This window comes from Saccoglossus kowalevskii, chromosome 22 (assembly GCF_978046115.1).
Source record: "Saccoglossus kowalevskii chromosome 22, keSacKowa6.1, whole genome shotgun sequence".
NCBI lineage: Eukaryota > Metazoa > Hemichordata > Enteropneusta > Harrimaniidae > Saccoglossus > Saccoglossus kowalevskii.
In genome coordinates this window covers 7,025,451-7,041,488 of record NC_140662.1, presented here as the reverse complement: position 1 = coordinate 7,041,488, position 16,038 = coordinate 7,025,451, and the positions used below count along the sequence as shown (strand labels likewise).

Below are 16,038 nucleotides of genomic sequence, written 5' to 3'. Positions count from 1 at the left end.
AGAAACACATTCTAAAAGCACTATAATACTGACAAAACGGCCAATGTCCACTAAAATACAACCATTATTTTCTCAAAAATTAGGCTGGTGACCCCCAAATTTTCTAAGTTTTATTTCAAAATGAATAAATTCTGTGCATTTGCATTTATGAGTAGGCTTCTACCCTAAAGTTAGTGTAAATGGTTACTGGAGAAGAGAAATATCAAACTTTCAGACAATATAAGATTTAATGTGGCAAGAGATACACTTTTTAGCAACAACAATTTGTATCTGAAGCAAAAATAAACATGCTTCCAAATGAGCAATTTCTAAAAACGCCGGTACATCTTTTTATCTGGAAATATAAGTTATCCTCGGTATTCACTGTTACCTCCACATGCAACAAAGCATCAGCGATTAATTTGGTCCAACATGAAATGCTTCATTGGTAAAGTAAATAAATATCTATCGTAAGTTAATAATTACTATCATAAAACTTCACTATTAATAAGTTCTACTGATAAAACTAGTACTGTAAAACCATTTATTTTTACTGAAATTTAATTTTACTATATTGTTATTTTAGATGTTCACGTAGAATAAACTTTTTTATGGCGAAAATAGCAAATTTAAAAACCAGCTAATAATAATTAATTTACAGTATGTTGAGATAATTACATTGAAAAAGATTTCACTTTTGGTAAAACTTCATCTTATAATAACGAAGAAGTGTATATTTACTGGCTTTCACCTCAACCATTTAATGACAGTTCACGCAATCAACCTACCGATACACACAAGTTTGTTATTTCTATCTAAAATGTTGATACATTTACCTGATATTTAGCAATATAAAATTATGTTTATTTGGTCCAAAATTGACAAAGAAAACAGTGAAAAATACCAGCGTGTACAGTATTTTACACTTTGCACCAAAATCTTCGTACAAGCTTTATTGATTAACTCAAAACTTTAGACTATGACAGTCATTGTGCTTCTTTTTTTGGTTCAACATTGATGCAATCATTGTCTATATGCTATGATTGTAGTTGAAACTGAGCAGACAGTTTAATGGATTATTTTTTGAAGTACAATGATGACATTTGATGATAATGACAGGGTTCAAATGACAATGTAAGAACGCCTTAGGATGTGGAATAATATGAAATACGAATTGACATCAATGACACAGAATCCTGGAGCCAGTATAAGGGGCAAACCAATTATATTCGCAGAATAAAAAAGTGTCTCCAGAGGCAAAATTAAAAGAGAGACCAGTATTACTGTGAACAGACAATTGTTTAAAAACCAGTCATAGCATCACATCTTTTTCAATATTGGAGGCACACAGCTTAATGTGAGGTATAATTTGTTTTCAGCGCTAGAATTTTACCTAAAACATGGACTATTTTCATAATAAAGCAAACCAGATAAAAATAGCTGTCTGTCGGCCATTATGAACCTGATTTGAAAAACAAAATGACATGCATCAAGGTCCAATAATGCCCAATATATGCACCAAGTTTGAATGAAATTTTTTGTCACATGGTCAAGATCTGGCTATGGAATTGCAGTAATGCTTGATTTTGATGAATTTTAATAACAAAGATGGCTGCCATTCGGCCATCTTGAATCAGAATTAATGGACAAGCATACATGTATGTAATCTAAGATGTACAACGTCTATGTGAAGTTTGAAAGTAATTGGCCCAGGCATGTCTAAGATACAGGTGGGATGTATGCACGAACGCACACAAGTCAATCCATACAAAATGTAAATTCCTCGATTTTCAAATTACTGGTACATGTATGTCCAAACAGGAACAGGATCCTAGATAGAAACATTGCTAAATGGATGTAGTAAAGAACAAAGCTACATGAAGCAGACATATTAACCACTATACCATCTTGCAGGACTAGATGTAGTGAAACTATGCTACCAGGTAACTAAATGGCAAAGAAACCAATGCTACCAGGTAACTAGATGGCAAAGAAACCAATGCTACAAGGACAATGTTCTGATCATTCAGTTTAACATTATACATGTATGTTGAAATGTAATATAACTGGGTATACAGTTGGGATCATTTAGTTAACAATGAATTATTTGCGAAATACTTGTTTCCCTGAAAAAAGATTTCAGGAAACGTCTACTGTATTGATAACGTAAAAATCAGCAGCTGCAGGTGGTGGCAAACTTGTCATAAATTTCATATGATACAAAAACAAGACATAAATTTCAATATTCAATATAAGGCTTTTTTGTTATTAGAGATGACATCCATGTCTGCCTTTTCTATAATGTCTCTGCAAGACATTAATCAGAACTCAAAACAGAATCCTACTGCATACACACCTGGAAAGCATACATAAGCACTGATCAGTTCAGCTTCAGTGCTAAATAGTGTAACAATTTTTAAATGACTCCATTTGCATATACTGTGAAGTCAATTATTTTTCACTAGGTTTCAATTTTACTATCTTCGCTGATAGGTATAATCTGTTATTTTAACATGAATATGTAAAATTACAATATAACCCATTTCTCTATGAAATTCGTGAACTCAACACGTGGTAAAAAAGCTCAAATAACAAAATAGTGAATTTAAATGTCACTGAACATAAATGCTTTTACAGTATATCCTGTAAAAATGCAAACGAGTACTGCATGCATGCTTTCGATAATACATGTATTTACAATAAATCATATAAATATTTTAGGTAATGTCATGCATTTTTAATAATAATTACTTAAATATGCTCCAAAATACTTTATCCTAATTGCTACTTCAACATCTCCTAAATATTCCAAGTACAAATCTCAGCAAGGTTTTATACAAGCAGGGCGAGCTACATATATTTTTAGGAAATTGAACAAAAACATGGGAAAAATTCATGGGAAAAAAAATTTATGCAACAAATACATGTACACAATTTTTGAAACGAGCGTGTCAAATAATGAAAGACTTTCAATCCTCAGAGTTCATAATAAAGACTTCTAGGAACATCCGCGAAACGTTAATTCGCTTACTCATGCAAAAGATATAAGCTCTACAACAAAAGAATATCCTGCTATATTTTGTGGATATCCAGCGTGGTTTAGAATGTAATATTAGATGCTGTACGACTTAGAATTCTTTTGAGTTCCGGATTATAAAGGTAACACCGCCAGACAGCATGGCTCTGGTGTTTATTCATAACCGAACATCTTCATTTTACAAGATGCTACAACAACCAAGATGAGTATGTCTACCCATAATCCTTTATTCCATATCTTTAAAGCACAACCCGAAAGCTTATGATAACTTTATAAACTCTGATACAACAAACTCGTTCAATAGTGAACAAATTTGAGAATTTGAAAAGTACAAATATTTGATAAATTTGTGAAATTCAACAAATTGGAAATCAAAATTATGTACACCCCTCCACCTATAACCATGTTTAACCCTTTATTGGCAAAGTCAGCTTCAGTCACCATCAACAAAATAGATCTATTTATAATCTGCTCTTTTTCACTCGAAATGTGAAAATTTCAAACCAGAAACAATGTCACATTTTGTCTGTTTGCTTTCCAAAATTCAGATTGAATTCAGTAAAAATTACAGAAAATTTGAACAAACTTACTCAAATTTAAGCGGGAAATCAATTTAGCACTCAAAGAATTAAGTTTTATTAATTACCATCATAATTAATGAAGTAAGTGATAACTAATCACTCCACAAAAATAGTATAACGATAAAAATTTGTAATTAATTTATTCTTCAAAAACAATTTTTAATTTATTGATGGTCAATAATAAATGGTTATTAATAATGAAATCGCCAGCTTGGCCACTCAGGCATATGAAATGATAATTATTAACTTTTCAATTAATAGTAGACATTTATTAGGTTCTAATTGCATAATAAAAATGTCATTTTTGAATTGGTTTATGAGTTTTAATTCTAAAGATATGAGTAGCTATTAAGCACATCCGATTGATACTGTAAAATCTGTATTAGAAGCTGCACCTTCTATTAAAATAGACATTGGTACACTGTATCTACCTGTATAGCTGCCGTTACTGACTAACCAAACTCTTGTAGTAAAGTTCCACTATATCTGCCTGTATGGCTGCCTTTACTGACTAACCAAACTCTTGTAGTAAAGTTCCACTATATCTACCTGTATGGCTGCCTTTACTGACTAACCAAACTCTTGTAGTAAAGTTTAACTGTATCTACCTGTATGGCTGCCTTTACTGACTAACCAAACTCTTGTAGTAAAGTTGCACTATATCTACCTGTATGGCTGCCTTTACTGACTAACCAAACTCTTGTAGTAAAGTTCCACTATATCTACCTGTATGGCTGCCTTTACTGACTAACCAAACTCTTGTAGTAAAGTTCCACTATATCTACCTGTATGGCTGCCTTTACTGACTAACCAAAGTCTTGTAGTAAAGTTTAACTGTATCTACCTGTATGGCTGCCTTTACTGACTAACCAAACTCTTGTAGTAAAGTTGCACTATATCTACCTGTATGGCTGCCTTTACTGACTAACCAAACTCTTGTAGTAAAGTTCCACTGTACCACCTGTATAGCTGCCTTTACTGACTAACCAAACTCTCGTAGTAAAGTTCCACTGTATCTACCTGTATAGCTGCCGTTACTAACTAACCAAACTCTTGTAGTAAAGTTTAACTGTATCTACCTGTATGGCTGCCTTTACTGACTAACCAAACTCTTAAAGTAAAGTTGCACTATATCTACCTGTATGGCTGCCTTTACTGACTAACCAAACTCTTGTAGTAAAGTTCCACTATATCTACCTGTATGGCTGCCTTTAATGACTAACCAAACTCTTGTAGTAAAATTCCACTATATTTACCTGTATGGCTGCCTTTACTGACTAACCAAACTCTTGTAGTAAAGTTTAACTGTATCTACCTGTATGGCTGCCTTTACTGACTAACCAAACTCTTAAAGTGAAGTTGCACTATATCTACCTGTATGGCTGCCTTTACTGACTAACCAAACTCTTATAGTAAAGTTCCACTATATCTACCTGTATGGCTGCCTTTACTGACTAACTAAACTCTTGTAGTAAAGTTCCACTGTATCTACCTGTTTGGCTGCCTTTACTGACTAACCAAACTCATGTAGTAATGTTTAACTGTATCTACCTGTATGGCTGCCTTTACTGACTAACCAAACTCTTGTAGTAAAGTTCCACTATATCTACCTGTATGGCTGCCTTTACTGACTAACCAAACTCTTGTAGTAAAGTTCCACTGTACCACCTGTATAGCTGCCTTTACTGACTAACCAAACTCTCGTAGTAAAGTTCCACTGTATCTACCTGTATAGCTGCCGTTACTAACTAACCAAACTCTTGTAGTAAAGTTTAACTGTATCTACCTGTATGGCTGCCTTACTGACTAACCAAACTCTTAAAGTAAAGTTGCACTATATCTACCTGTATGGCTGCCTTTACTGACTAACCAAACTCTTGTAGTAAAGTTCTACTATATCTACCTGTATGGCTGCTTTTACTGACTAACCAAACTCTTGTAGTAAAGTTCCACTGTATCTACCTGTTTGGCAGCCTTTACTGACTAATCAAACTCTTGTAGTAAAGTTCCACTGTATCTACCTGTATGGCTGCCTTTACTGACTAACCAAACTCTTGTAGTAAAGTTCCACTGTATCTACCTGTATGGCTGCCTTTACTAACTAACCAAACTCTCGTAGTACAGTTTCACTGTATCTACCTGTATGGCTGCCTTTACTAACTAACCAAACTCTTAAAGTAAAGTTGCACTATATCTACCTGTATGGCTGCCTTTACTGACTAACCAAACTCTTGTAGTAAAGTTCCACTGTATCTACCTGTTTGGCAGCCTTTACTGACTAACCAAACTCTTGTAGTAAAGTTGCACTATATCTACCTGTATGGCTGCCTTTACTGACTAACCAAACTCTTGTAGTAAAGTTCCACTATATCTACCTGTATGGCTGCCTTTACTGACTAACCAAACTCTTGTAGTAAAGTTCCACTATATCTACCTGTATGGCTGCCTTTACTGACTAACCAAAGTCTTGTAGTAAAGTTTAACTGTATCTACCTGTATGGCTGCCTTTACTGACTAACCAAACTCTTGTAGTAAAGTTGCACTATATCTACCTGTATGGCTGCCTTTACTGACTAACCAAACTCTTGTAGTAAAGTTCCACTGTACCACCTGTATAGCTGCCTTTACTGACTAACCAAACTCTCGTAGTAAAGTTCCACTGTATCTACCTGTATAGCTGCCGTTACTAACTAACCAAACTCTTGTAGTAAAGTTTAACTGTATCTACCTGTATGGCTGCCTTTACTGACTAACCAAACTCTTAAAGTAAAGTTGCACTATATCTACCTGTATGGCTGCCTTTACTGACTAACCAAACTCTTGTAGTAAAGTTCCACTATATCTACCTGTATGGCTGCCTTTACTGACTAACCAAACTCTTGTAGTAAAATTCCACTATATTTACCTGTATGGCTGCCTTTACTGACTAACCAAACTCTTGTAGTAAAGTTTAACTGTATCTACCTGTATGGCTGCCTTTACTGACTAACCAAACTCTTAAAGTGAAGTTGCACTATATCTACCTGTATGGCTGCCTTTACTGACTAACCAAACTCTTATAGTAAAGTTCCACTATATCTACCTGTATGGCTGCCTTTACTGACTAACTAAACTCTTGTAGTAAAGTTCCACTGTATCTACCTGTTTGGCTGCCTTTACTGACTAACCAAACTCATGTAGTAATGTTTAACTGTATCTACCTGTATGGCTGCCTTTACTGACTAACCAAACTCTTGTAGTAAAGTTCCACTATATCTACCTGTATGGCTGCCTTTACTGACTAACCAAACTCTTGTAGTAAAGTTCCACTGTACCACCTGTATAGCTGCCTTTACTGACTAACCAAACTCTCGTAGTAAAGTTCCACTGTATCTACCTGTATAGCTGCCGTTACTAACTAACCAAACTCTTGTAGTAAAGTTTAACTGTATCTACCTGTATGGCTGCCTTACTGACTAACCAAACTCTTAAAGTAAAGTTGCACTATATCTACCTGTATGGCTGCCTTTACTGACTAACCAAACTCTTGTAGTAAAGTTCTACTATATCTACCTGTATGGCTGCTTTTACTGACTAACCAAACTCTTGTAGTAAAGTTCCACTGTATCTACCTGTTTGGCAGCCTTTACTGACTAATCAAACTCTTGTAGTAAAGTTCCACTGTATCTACCTGTATGGCTGCCTTTACTGACTAACCAAACTCTTGTAGTAAAGTTCCACTGTATCTACCTGTATGGCTGCCTTTACTAACTAACCAAACTCTCGTAGTACAGTTTCACTGTATCTACCTGTATGGCTGCCTTTACTAACTAACCAAACTCTTAAAGTAAAGTTGCACTATATCTACCTGTATGGCTGCCTTTACTGACTAACCAAACTCTTGTAGTAAAGTTCCACTGTATCTACCTGTTTGGCAGCCTTTACTGACTAATCAAACTCTTGTAGTAAAGTTCCACTGTATCTACCTGTATGGCTGCCTTTACTGACTAACCAAACTCTTGTAGTAAAGTTCCACTGTATCTACCTGTATGGCTGCCTTTACTAACTAACCAAACTCTCGTAGTACAGTTTCACTGTATCTACCTGTATGGCTGCCTTTACTAACTAACCAAACTCTTGTAGTACAGTTCCACTGTATCTACCTGTATGGCTGCCTTTACTAACTAACCAAACTCTTGTAGTAAAGTTCCACTGTATCTACCTGTTTGGCAGCCTTTACTGACTAATCAAACTCTTGTAGTAAAGTTCCACTGTATCTACCTGTATGGCTGCCTTTACTGACTAACCAAACTCTTGTAGTAAAGTTCCACTGTATCTACCTGTATGGCTGCCTTTACTAACTAACCAAACTCTCGTAGTACAGTTTCACTGTATCTACCTGTATGGCTGCCTTTACTAACTAACCAAACTCTTGTAGTACAGTTCCACTGTATCTACCTGTATGGCTGCCTTTACTAACTAACCAAACTCTTGTAGTAAAGTTCCACTGTATCTACCTGTTTGGCTGCCTTTACTGACTAACCAAACTCTGACTCAACCAGCGTGGGCAGATCCCTGCGAAAACACAGTAAACACCAAAACTTGTACATTTATATAATTATTAATAAATGTCTTGATCATATTCATTTTGTGAAAAGTGAATCATTGAATTTGGCCACCAGGGTTACATGAAATGTATTCGAACCAGCTCCCAAATACATGTAGAAGATATTTATTATATTAGCATTTTCATTTCCAAAATATTTCTGGCACAAATTTATAATTGTTCTGGAAATATTTAAAACCTATTTTTTAAAGAACAATCCCTTAAGTGCTGTTCCTCTACTGGTGTGTCCTCAGGAAAATAGTATGTCAACTTTCACACATGACCTTTGACATCTTGTGTTCTCCTTCATATAAATTTAAATTTAGTCGATAATTTGATTAATTATGAAAATTTGATTAATTTGATTAATTCATGAAAACTGCAGATAGAATTACTACTGATATTTAACTGAATCATATATATTTTTTGTAGAATGTACAGTTTTCAAAAATGGTTTCAAAAGTGTTAACCTGTCAATGAATAGGTGTTCACGGATTTTTCTTCTTTCAATGAATTTTGTCCAATTTTCATTCATTTTTTAAGAATTCCTTTGAGTTGGTCATTGCTTGCAAACTAAAAATAAACATGCTGGTACTGCAAACAGATAGATTACATAAAATTGTTAAAAATACCTACTGCAGACTAATATACTATCAGTTTATTTAATTTGAATGCAATCCTATATTTAAATAAACAGTGTTTAATACAGATATTTTTCTATTAATTCATTTTAAATTATTGTTTACAGTTTTTTCTAATTTTTTTAAAAGTAGATTTTAAAATTACCGTGATTATTTAATTAACCTTTTCAGCACCTGACTTACTTGCTAAAATTTGTCTGCACTTTATTTGTTTATCAATATTTCTGGAAATGAACCCAAATTTTGGAGTCAACAGACAAAATTTGAGTCAATTTTCAATTTTTACTCAAAAAAGGAAAGTACAGACTATAAACAGGACTATTTTGTGAATTTGTGATGAAAAGTAATAACTGGTGGTGAAAAGGTTAATTCATAAATTTCTAAGCTTTGCAAAAAATTAAACTAAGATATTTCAAATCATTGATTGTCTTGACATAATTTATTTCAACCGATTAAATGAAACACCAAAAAACCTGCAAACATAAACATTGACTTGTTTATTCTGTTTAACGTGTGTTTAAATAATATATCAACGCAGTCCCTGCAGCTCTACAGACTTATCAAAATAAATAGAGGAAAAAAATGAGTCAGCAAGCAACGAGTTAAAGACAAAATAAAATTATATTAATTTTTCCATTTTTTAAATAAATTTATGTTTTCTCACGAAGTTTATTTGATTTATGTATAAAAATTGTAAATTAAGCATACTGGTCCAAAATTGTTGAAAAAATTGTGAAAAATTTGGTAAAAAGTGTGAAACTGTAGACCATGAGGGTTGATTTACGCATGAATGTCTGCCAGCATTGTACTATCTAGGGAATGCTTTGTACCCTATTGATCCAGACAGTGCATTTAGCACCATTGTTTAAATATCACAATGCCTCACACGTGTGCATAAGTGAGTGTGCATTAAGTCAGGCCCACATAGCCTGTAATCCTACCTTCAAAAGTGTGGTTACTCATTCCTGTCATATTTCCGAAAGTTATCCCAGATTAAAGTGCGAGGAAAGTTGCAGGTAACAGTAGAATCCGATTATTTTGGTAGTGCAAGGTGTAATTGGTTTACCCATGAACTGAACAAGACATTAAAAAAGCACCATGACAAAAGGATACACCAATAATGGGCAGATACTGCAATACAATAGGGAACATTCCATTTATACAATAGGGGTGCATAGATTAAAATAGAGTGTACAGAGAAGAATATATTTTTCAACGGTAATTTAGAAGGCTTAAATTATTAATATTAATTTCTGTTCACTACATATGTACCATAATCACTTTAAAAAAAATATTTTTTCCAGAATCATAACCACAATCACCTTGCTTTCCTCGCCTAAAGGAATGGTTTCTTCCACGTTTGGTACAAACTATAATTATGCATCAGAGGACAAAACCAACACATGTTCTCAAAATGCCAGGAACAATTGACATGTTTTAGTTGAAGGCGTTTAAAAGTCAATTTATTCATCGCCATAGAAACGAATGTCTGACGGATACAAATCAGACGCAAAGTGGGGTGATGTTATTCAGTCTATGGGGATCAACAATCAATGTAACAGACATGAAAATTGATTCGTTATCTCCAAATTTACAGTCACTGTATATAATGAACAAATAGCCTGCCCTCTAGAACAGGAGTTCTAACCTCATTGAGGCCAATATATTCGCATAGTACTTATTTTGAGCATTTTTAAGTATTCTTGTTCTTAAATTTGGACCAAATTGAACATAATTTAAAGTGTCTGTGCAATGCCCACCCTCACGTTTCCCATTTTAGATCTGTATCCCACTGAAATGGGCAGTTCTTGATTTTTTTGCTGAAAATGATTACTCGTATCCAAGTAAATTTGGGATATTTCTCGTGTGTAGCCACGCCCACCTATCCTGAAACGGGAGACTGTGTCCAGATTTTCGACTCTCGCCAAATGCCAAAATGTGAAAAAATGTGTTTTAAACTCAATCTACGGCAACTTTTGGTTGAAAATTATCAAAAAAAAACAAAAAAAAAACATAAAAATAAAGAAAATGTTGCACATAATTTTTTTCATATTTTTTCCAAAATTTTGATCAAGAACCAATAGGATGCTCATTTGGTCCAAAATTATCCAAAAAAATACCAAAAAAATATCTAAAAATATGAAGTTAATGTTGCACCAAAGTTTTGCCAGGAAAAATAATGGCGTCCAAAGGATTAGTCGTGCATTACTAATTTTATGCAAAGTAGACAAATTGTGAAACTATGAAGGAGCAAAAATAAACCTTTCTAGTGGTGATGATATATCAGTTTACAGTTTTCCCTGTGTGCAATTACCATCCATCTTAAAACAACTTTTATGACTCGACAAGCTATGTAACTATCAAGTAATCCTGATTTATTTATTCACCACTTATGTCTTCAGTTTTCCACCAGCCTACTTACCAATTACAAATGGTCCACCCCTTATATGTCTTCAGTTTTCCACCAACCCATGCACCTACCAATTACGAACAGTCCACCCTTTATATGTCTTCAGTTTTCCACCAGCCCACCCCACCCCACCAATTACGAATGGTCCACCCCTTATATGTCTTCAGTTTTCCACCAACCCACCCACCAATTACCAATGGTCCACCCCTTATATGTCTTCAGTTTTTCACTAACCCACTTACCAATTACAAATGGTCTACCGGTACCCCTTATGTCTTCAGTTTTTTACCAATCCACCTACCAATAACGAATGGTCCACCCCTTATATGTCTTCAGTTTTCCACCAGCCTACTTACCAATTACAAATGGTCCACCCCTTATATGTCTTCAGTTTTCCACCAACCCATGCACCTACCAATTACGAACAGTCCACCCTTTATATGTCTTCAGTTTTCCACCAGCCCACCCCACCCCACCAATTACGAATGGTCCACCCCTTATATGTCTTCAGTTTTCCACCAACCCACCCACCAATTACCAATGGTCCACCCCTTATATGTCTTCAGTTTTTCACTAACCCACTTACCAATTACAAATGGTCTACCGGTACCCCTTATGTCTTCAGTTTTTTACCAATCCACCTACCAATAACGAATGGTCCACCCCTTATATGTCTCAGTTTTTCACCAACCCACTTACCAATTACAGATGGTCCTCCCCTTATATGTCTTCAGTTTTTCACCAACCCACTTACCAATTACAAATGGTCCTCCCCTTTTCCACCAACCCACCCCACCAATTACGAATGGTCCACCCCTTATATGTCTTCAGTTTTCCACCACCCCACCCCACCAATTACAAATGGTCCATCCCTTATACATCTTCAGTTTTCCACCAGCCCACCCCACCAATTACGAATGGTCCACCCCTTATATGTCTTCAGTTTTCCACCACCCCACCCCACCAATTACAAATGGTCCACCCCTTATACATCTTCAGTTTTCCACCAGCCCACCCCACCAATTACGAATGGTCCACCCCTTATATGTCTTCAGTTTTCCACCACCCCACCCCACCAATTACAAATGGTCCACCCCTTATATGTCTTCAGTTTTCCACCACCCCACCCCACCAATTACAAATGGTCCACCCCTTATATGTCTTCAGTCACAATTATGGTCAACTACAATACATGTGTATGTTTTAGAATTATCTTTACATTGCTAAAATTCTAAAGTCAGATTTCCCAAGATGCCTCATGCTTTGCCAAGAAAATACAGGATATGTAGGTATCTGTAACCTAATCATCTGACTCTATGCAAGTCACAAGGCGATGTCTTCGGGCAAAATGATCTATTTTTGTCAATAAGATAGTGATGTTTATCAAAGCGTAAAATGAGTCTATAGAGACTAAAGCGACAAAACTCCCACTTCTCCACTAAGAGAGGTCACATCATTAACCTCTCTAACTGTTGCAATCTCACACGGTTTAAAACTCACTGGCTTTGTAAATCTTGGGGAAACTCACTGCCTTTGTAAATTCAGAGGAAACTCACTGCCTTTGTAAATTCAGAGGAAACTCACTCACTTTGTAAATCTCGGGAAAACCTATTTACTTTGTAAATCCTTGGGAAACTCACTGATTTTGAAAATCCTTGGGAAACTCAATCGCTTTGTGAATTGTAAAGTATCAGGTCATAGTAAGGCATAGTAAGATTCATGACAGTAGCATATCTCACTTTACCTCCACAAATAAGTGTAAGATCACCATTTAATCATATCCCATTTATGAAGTACAAAGTCATATAAAAAATCATGTTTTTAATTTTAAAAACTTTTACCATATGTATGTGTATGATTATGATACAGCAAACACAAAGACAGTACAGAAACAGTAATGGTTGGTGAAATCATACGTTGTCTAAGTGTGTAATTAAGGTATCCTAGAAATGACCCGATTAAAACTACGCCAGAAGAAAAAACAAACACCTGTGAACAAAGATTCTTGTAAAGTTTCATCCTTGAGAAATGACCTCTCCCTGACCTTTCCAAAGAAAGCTTTATCTGTTTTTGACTGATGAAGAGAGTTGACACTAAGTAGATATAAATGTCCTTATTATCAAATCTGACCATATTTGTACATCAATGAGATAACACAATGTCCACTTGAAATCAAAATACAACTGCATAATGTACTACATAAAGTCGGGATCAGATTCAGAGCTTTGATTCCACACAGTGTTCAATGAAACCAGTTCACAATCGATTTTGACAAACATCAGTCATTTTTCCATCCTGTCAAACCACTACATGAAATACAATTCATAATGTCATTATTCGTAAAGTAACACCATGATCAAAATCGATATATACCAGTACTAATTCTAATATTGGTTTTCTAAAAATAGCCGAATAGTTCATCATCATTTGATATTTGCTGACTGTAATCAAAGGAGTAGTCAGTTGTTGACTTTATATAGAAATAAGCATGTTCTCCTTCAAACACAAACATCTCGCTGTTAATTGAGACATACTAGGAATTGTAAACAGAGAAGACAAAGATCATATTAAAAACATGAATCTATGCAGTATTCACAGTAGTATTTAACACAGTTTCCAAAGTCTTGGTTATCATCCACAGATCTCATTGTCATGGTAACAGTTAATAGTTCATATTAGTTACACATTACTATCAAGGTTATGTGAGAGAATCAACAGGTGTGTGTTTATATTTTTCACGGTCAATATTGCATCAAGTTGACAGGACATTAAAGTTTTAATAAACAAAGACAGCTCTGAGGCTTTTCAAACTATTAAATTGTTTGTCGTTTATATAAAAAAATTAATTTCTTCAAGTGAATTTGTTTTAAATTCATCAACAATTTGTAAAACTTTTTTTTTAAATCTTGCCTAAATTTGAATGTATTTTTCTATGATTTTCTACAGGTTTTTATATTTTAGGAAAAGTATATGCGAAAATATTGACTTTTGTAAACATTTAGCTAAAGTCTTCAAATTATATACTTGTAACCGCAAATATTCATAATACCGGTTATTAAAAATTAATGAATTACTGTATTCTATCCTATTGTAAAAAAATCAGAGTAAGAACAAAACAAAATCTAGATCTACCTTTAAAATGTTCAACTTGATATAAATGTAATATCTCTCTTTTGTAGCATGTGGTTGCCTTCGGCTACTACCTCAAATGAGGTGTGTGAACACAAACTAATCACATTTCCTCAAATGTTGCCACGAACTCAGCTGTTCTAACAAGATCCGTATCCAATCACCAATCCAGATTATAAAGAAAATTTATAGTGACGCCACACTAACTGACCATGTTCCAGAATTCAGATTTGAATAAATTAACATTTAATTAGGGTGTTTTTTTCAAGAACCATGTGATAAAAATAACGTTTTGCAGTTCCCCATACTTAGTATTATCTACCTACATTGTTTTTATGCAAGAATTTCAGTTTGGAGTAATGTATCATAATTTTGCCATCTACCAAGTTGTCCACATATTTTGGGAAATTGACCCATAAAACTGAAGGCCCAAAAAACAGATTTGAATATATGTGCACACCTTGACACTTTACTGAGGGGGTTCACATCTGAGTATATGCTTCAATCAAAGTCATATTGGAATCTACACCTAAAAGCATGTATATGCACAAAAAGTGTCAGCTGGGCTTGTATTTATTTTATCATTAAATTTCTTAAAGTGTGGAAACACAGGAAACATTGTTGATCAGAGACAAATTTACAATATTTCTCAGGATCTATCTATCAACTGATATAAGTCAACATGATCGGCACGCTACTTAAACACAGAGTTGAGATACAGTTGAATACCGATTATTAAACTACCGGTAGACAGACTTCAACACAATGGTTTGATTGTATTCTACTCGCAAACTTAACAAATTAAATTGTGAAACATGCATGTACATGTATAACTTGATTCCATTCGAATACCGAACAAAAACCTAATGAAATGAACCTGCAATCCAATTCAACAAAGACAACACAATACAGCTATTGGATGATAGTTTGTCATCGTATGTATCTACAGTTTGTTGTCTCTCTCAAAACGTAATGGTGCTAACAAACATGCAAATAAATTGAAACAGGTTATTGTATATTTCATACCTGTTTATATTTCAACAGTTTGCAAACTACCTTCCTTTCCAGCATCCGCAGAGTGTGTAGATACACATCCCGATCAAATTTAACACCTGTACCTTGCATCAAAGCTGCACTCGCCATTTTTAAATCCAGCGCAGAATCCAAATATCAGAGAAACATCACATGAGTCTTGGTGCAAAGTTGATAACTTATTCAAACAACAATGTAGAATACATGCTGCTCGTACATTTCCTATTATTTACATGACCTTAGATCATACTACAATATAATATACAATGTCCCACCACCATGGAAACTTTGCATGTTGTGACCTTTCTAGTTAGAACATTAAGGGTTCAAAGACCCCAATAATGGTCTTCTTCCATTTTCATGGAGGGAGGGGGAGGGGGTTGGGGGGGTCAACAAATTTAAAATTCAAGTTAAGTCTTATAGCATTTATTGTAAAATGTTAATTGAGAACTTTCGTCAATAAACAAATGTATCAATGTAAATGAAATCACATTTCTTGATATCCCCCTTGCTATAGAATGGTTTCTCCCTTGACTATGACAATGTGACAGTATGTGGGTGAGAAGAAACCATTAGTTTCTGTTTTTAGGAATGAACAACTTTAAATGGGGTGGCAACAAATCAGGATAATAAACATGACTTTT

At 34.6% G+C, this 16,038-nt stretch overlaps 1 protein-coding gene across 1 annotated transcript in view; it reads right to left on the bottom strand.

Moving 5' to 3' along the window:
- LOC100372012 (uncharacterized) overlaps positions 1-15,660 on the bottom strand; it is a 100,514-nt gene extending 84,854 nt beyond the window's left edge. Inside the window, exon 1 of the mRNA XM_085496143.1 lies at positions 15,389-15,660. Within this exon, the coding sequence (XP_085352269.1) occupies positions 15,389-15,505 (117 nt within the window). The 5' untranslated portion in view covers positions 15,506-15,660. The remainder of the gene's footprint in view (positions 1-15,388) is intronic.
- Positions 15,661-16,038: the final 378 nt, after the last annotated feature.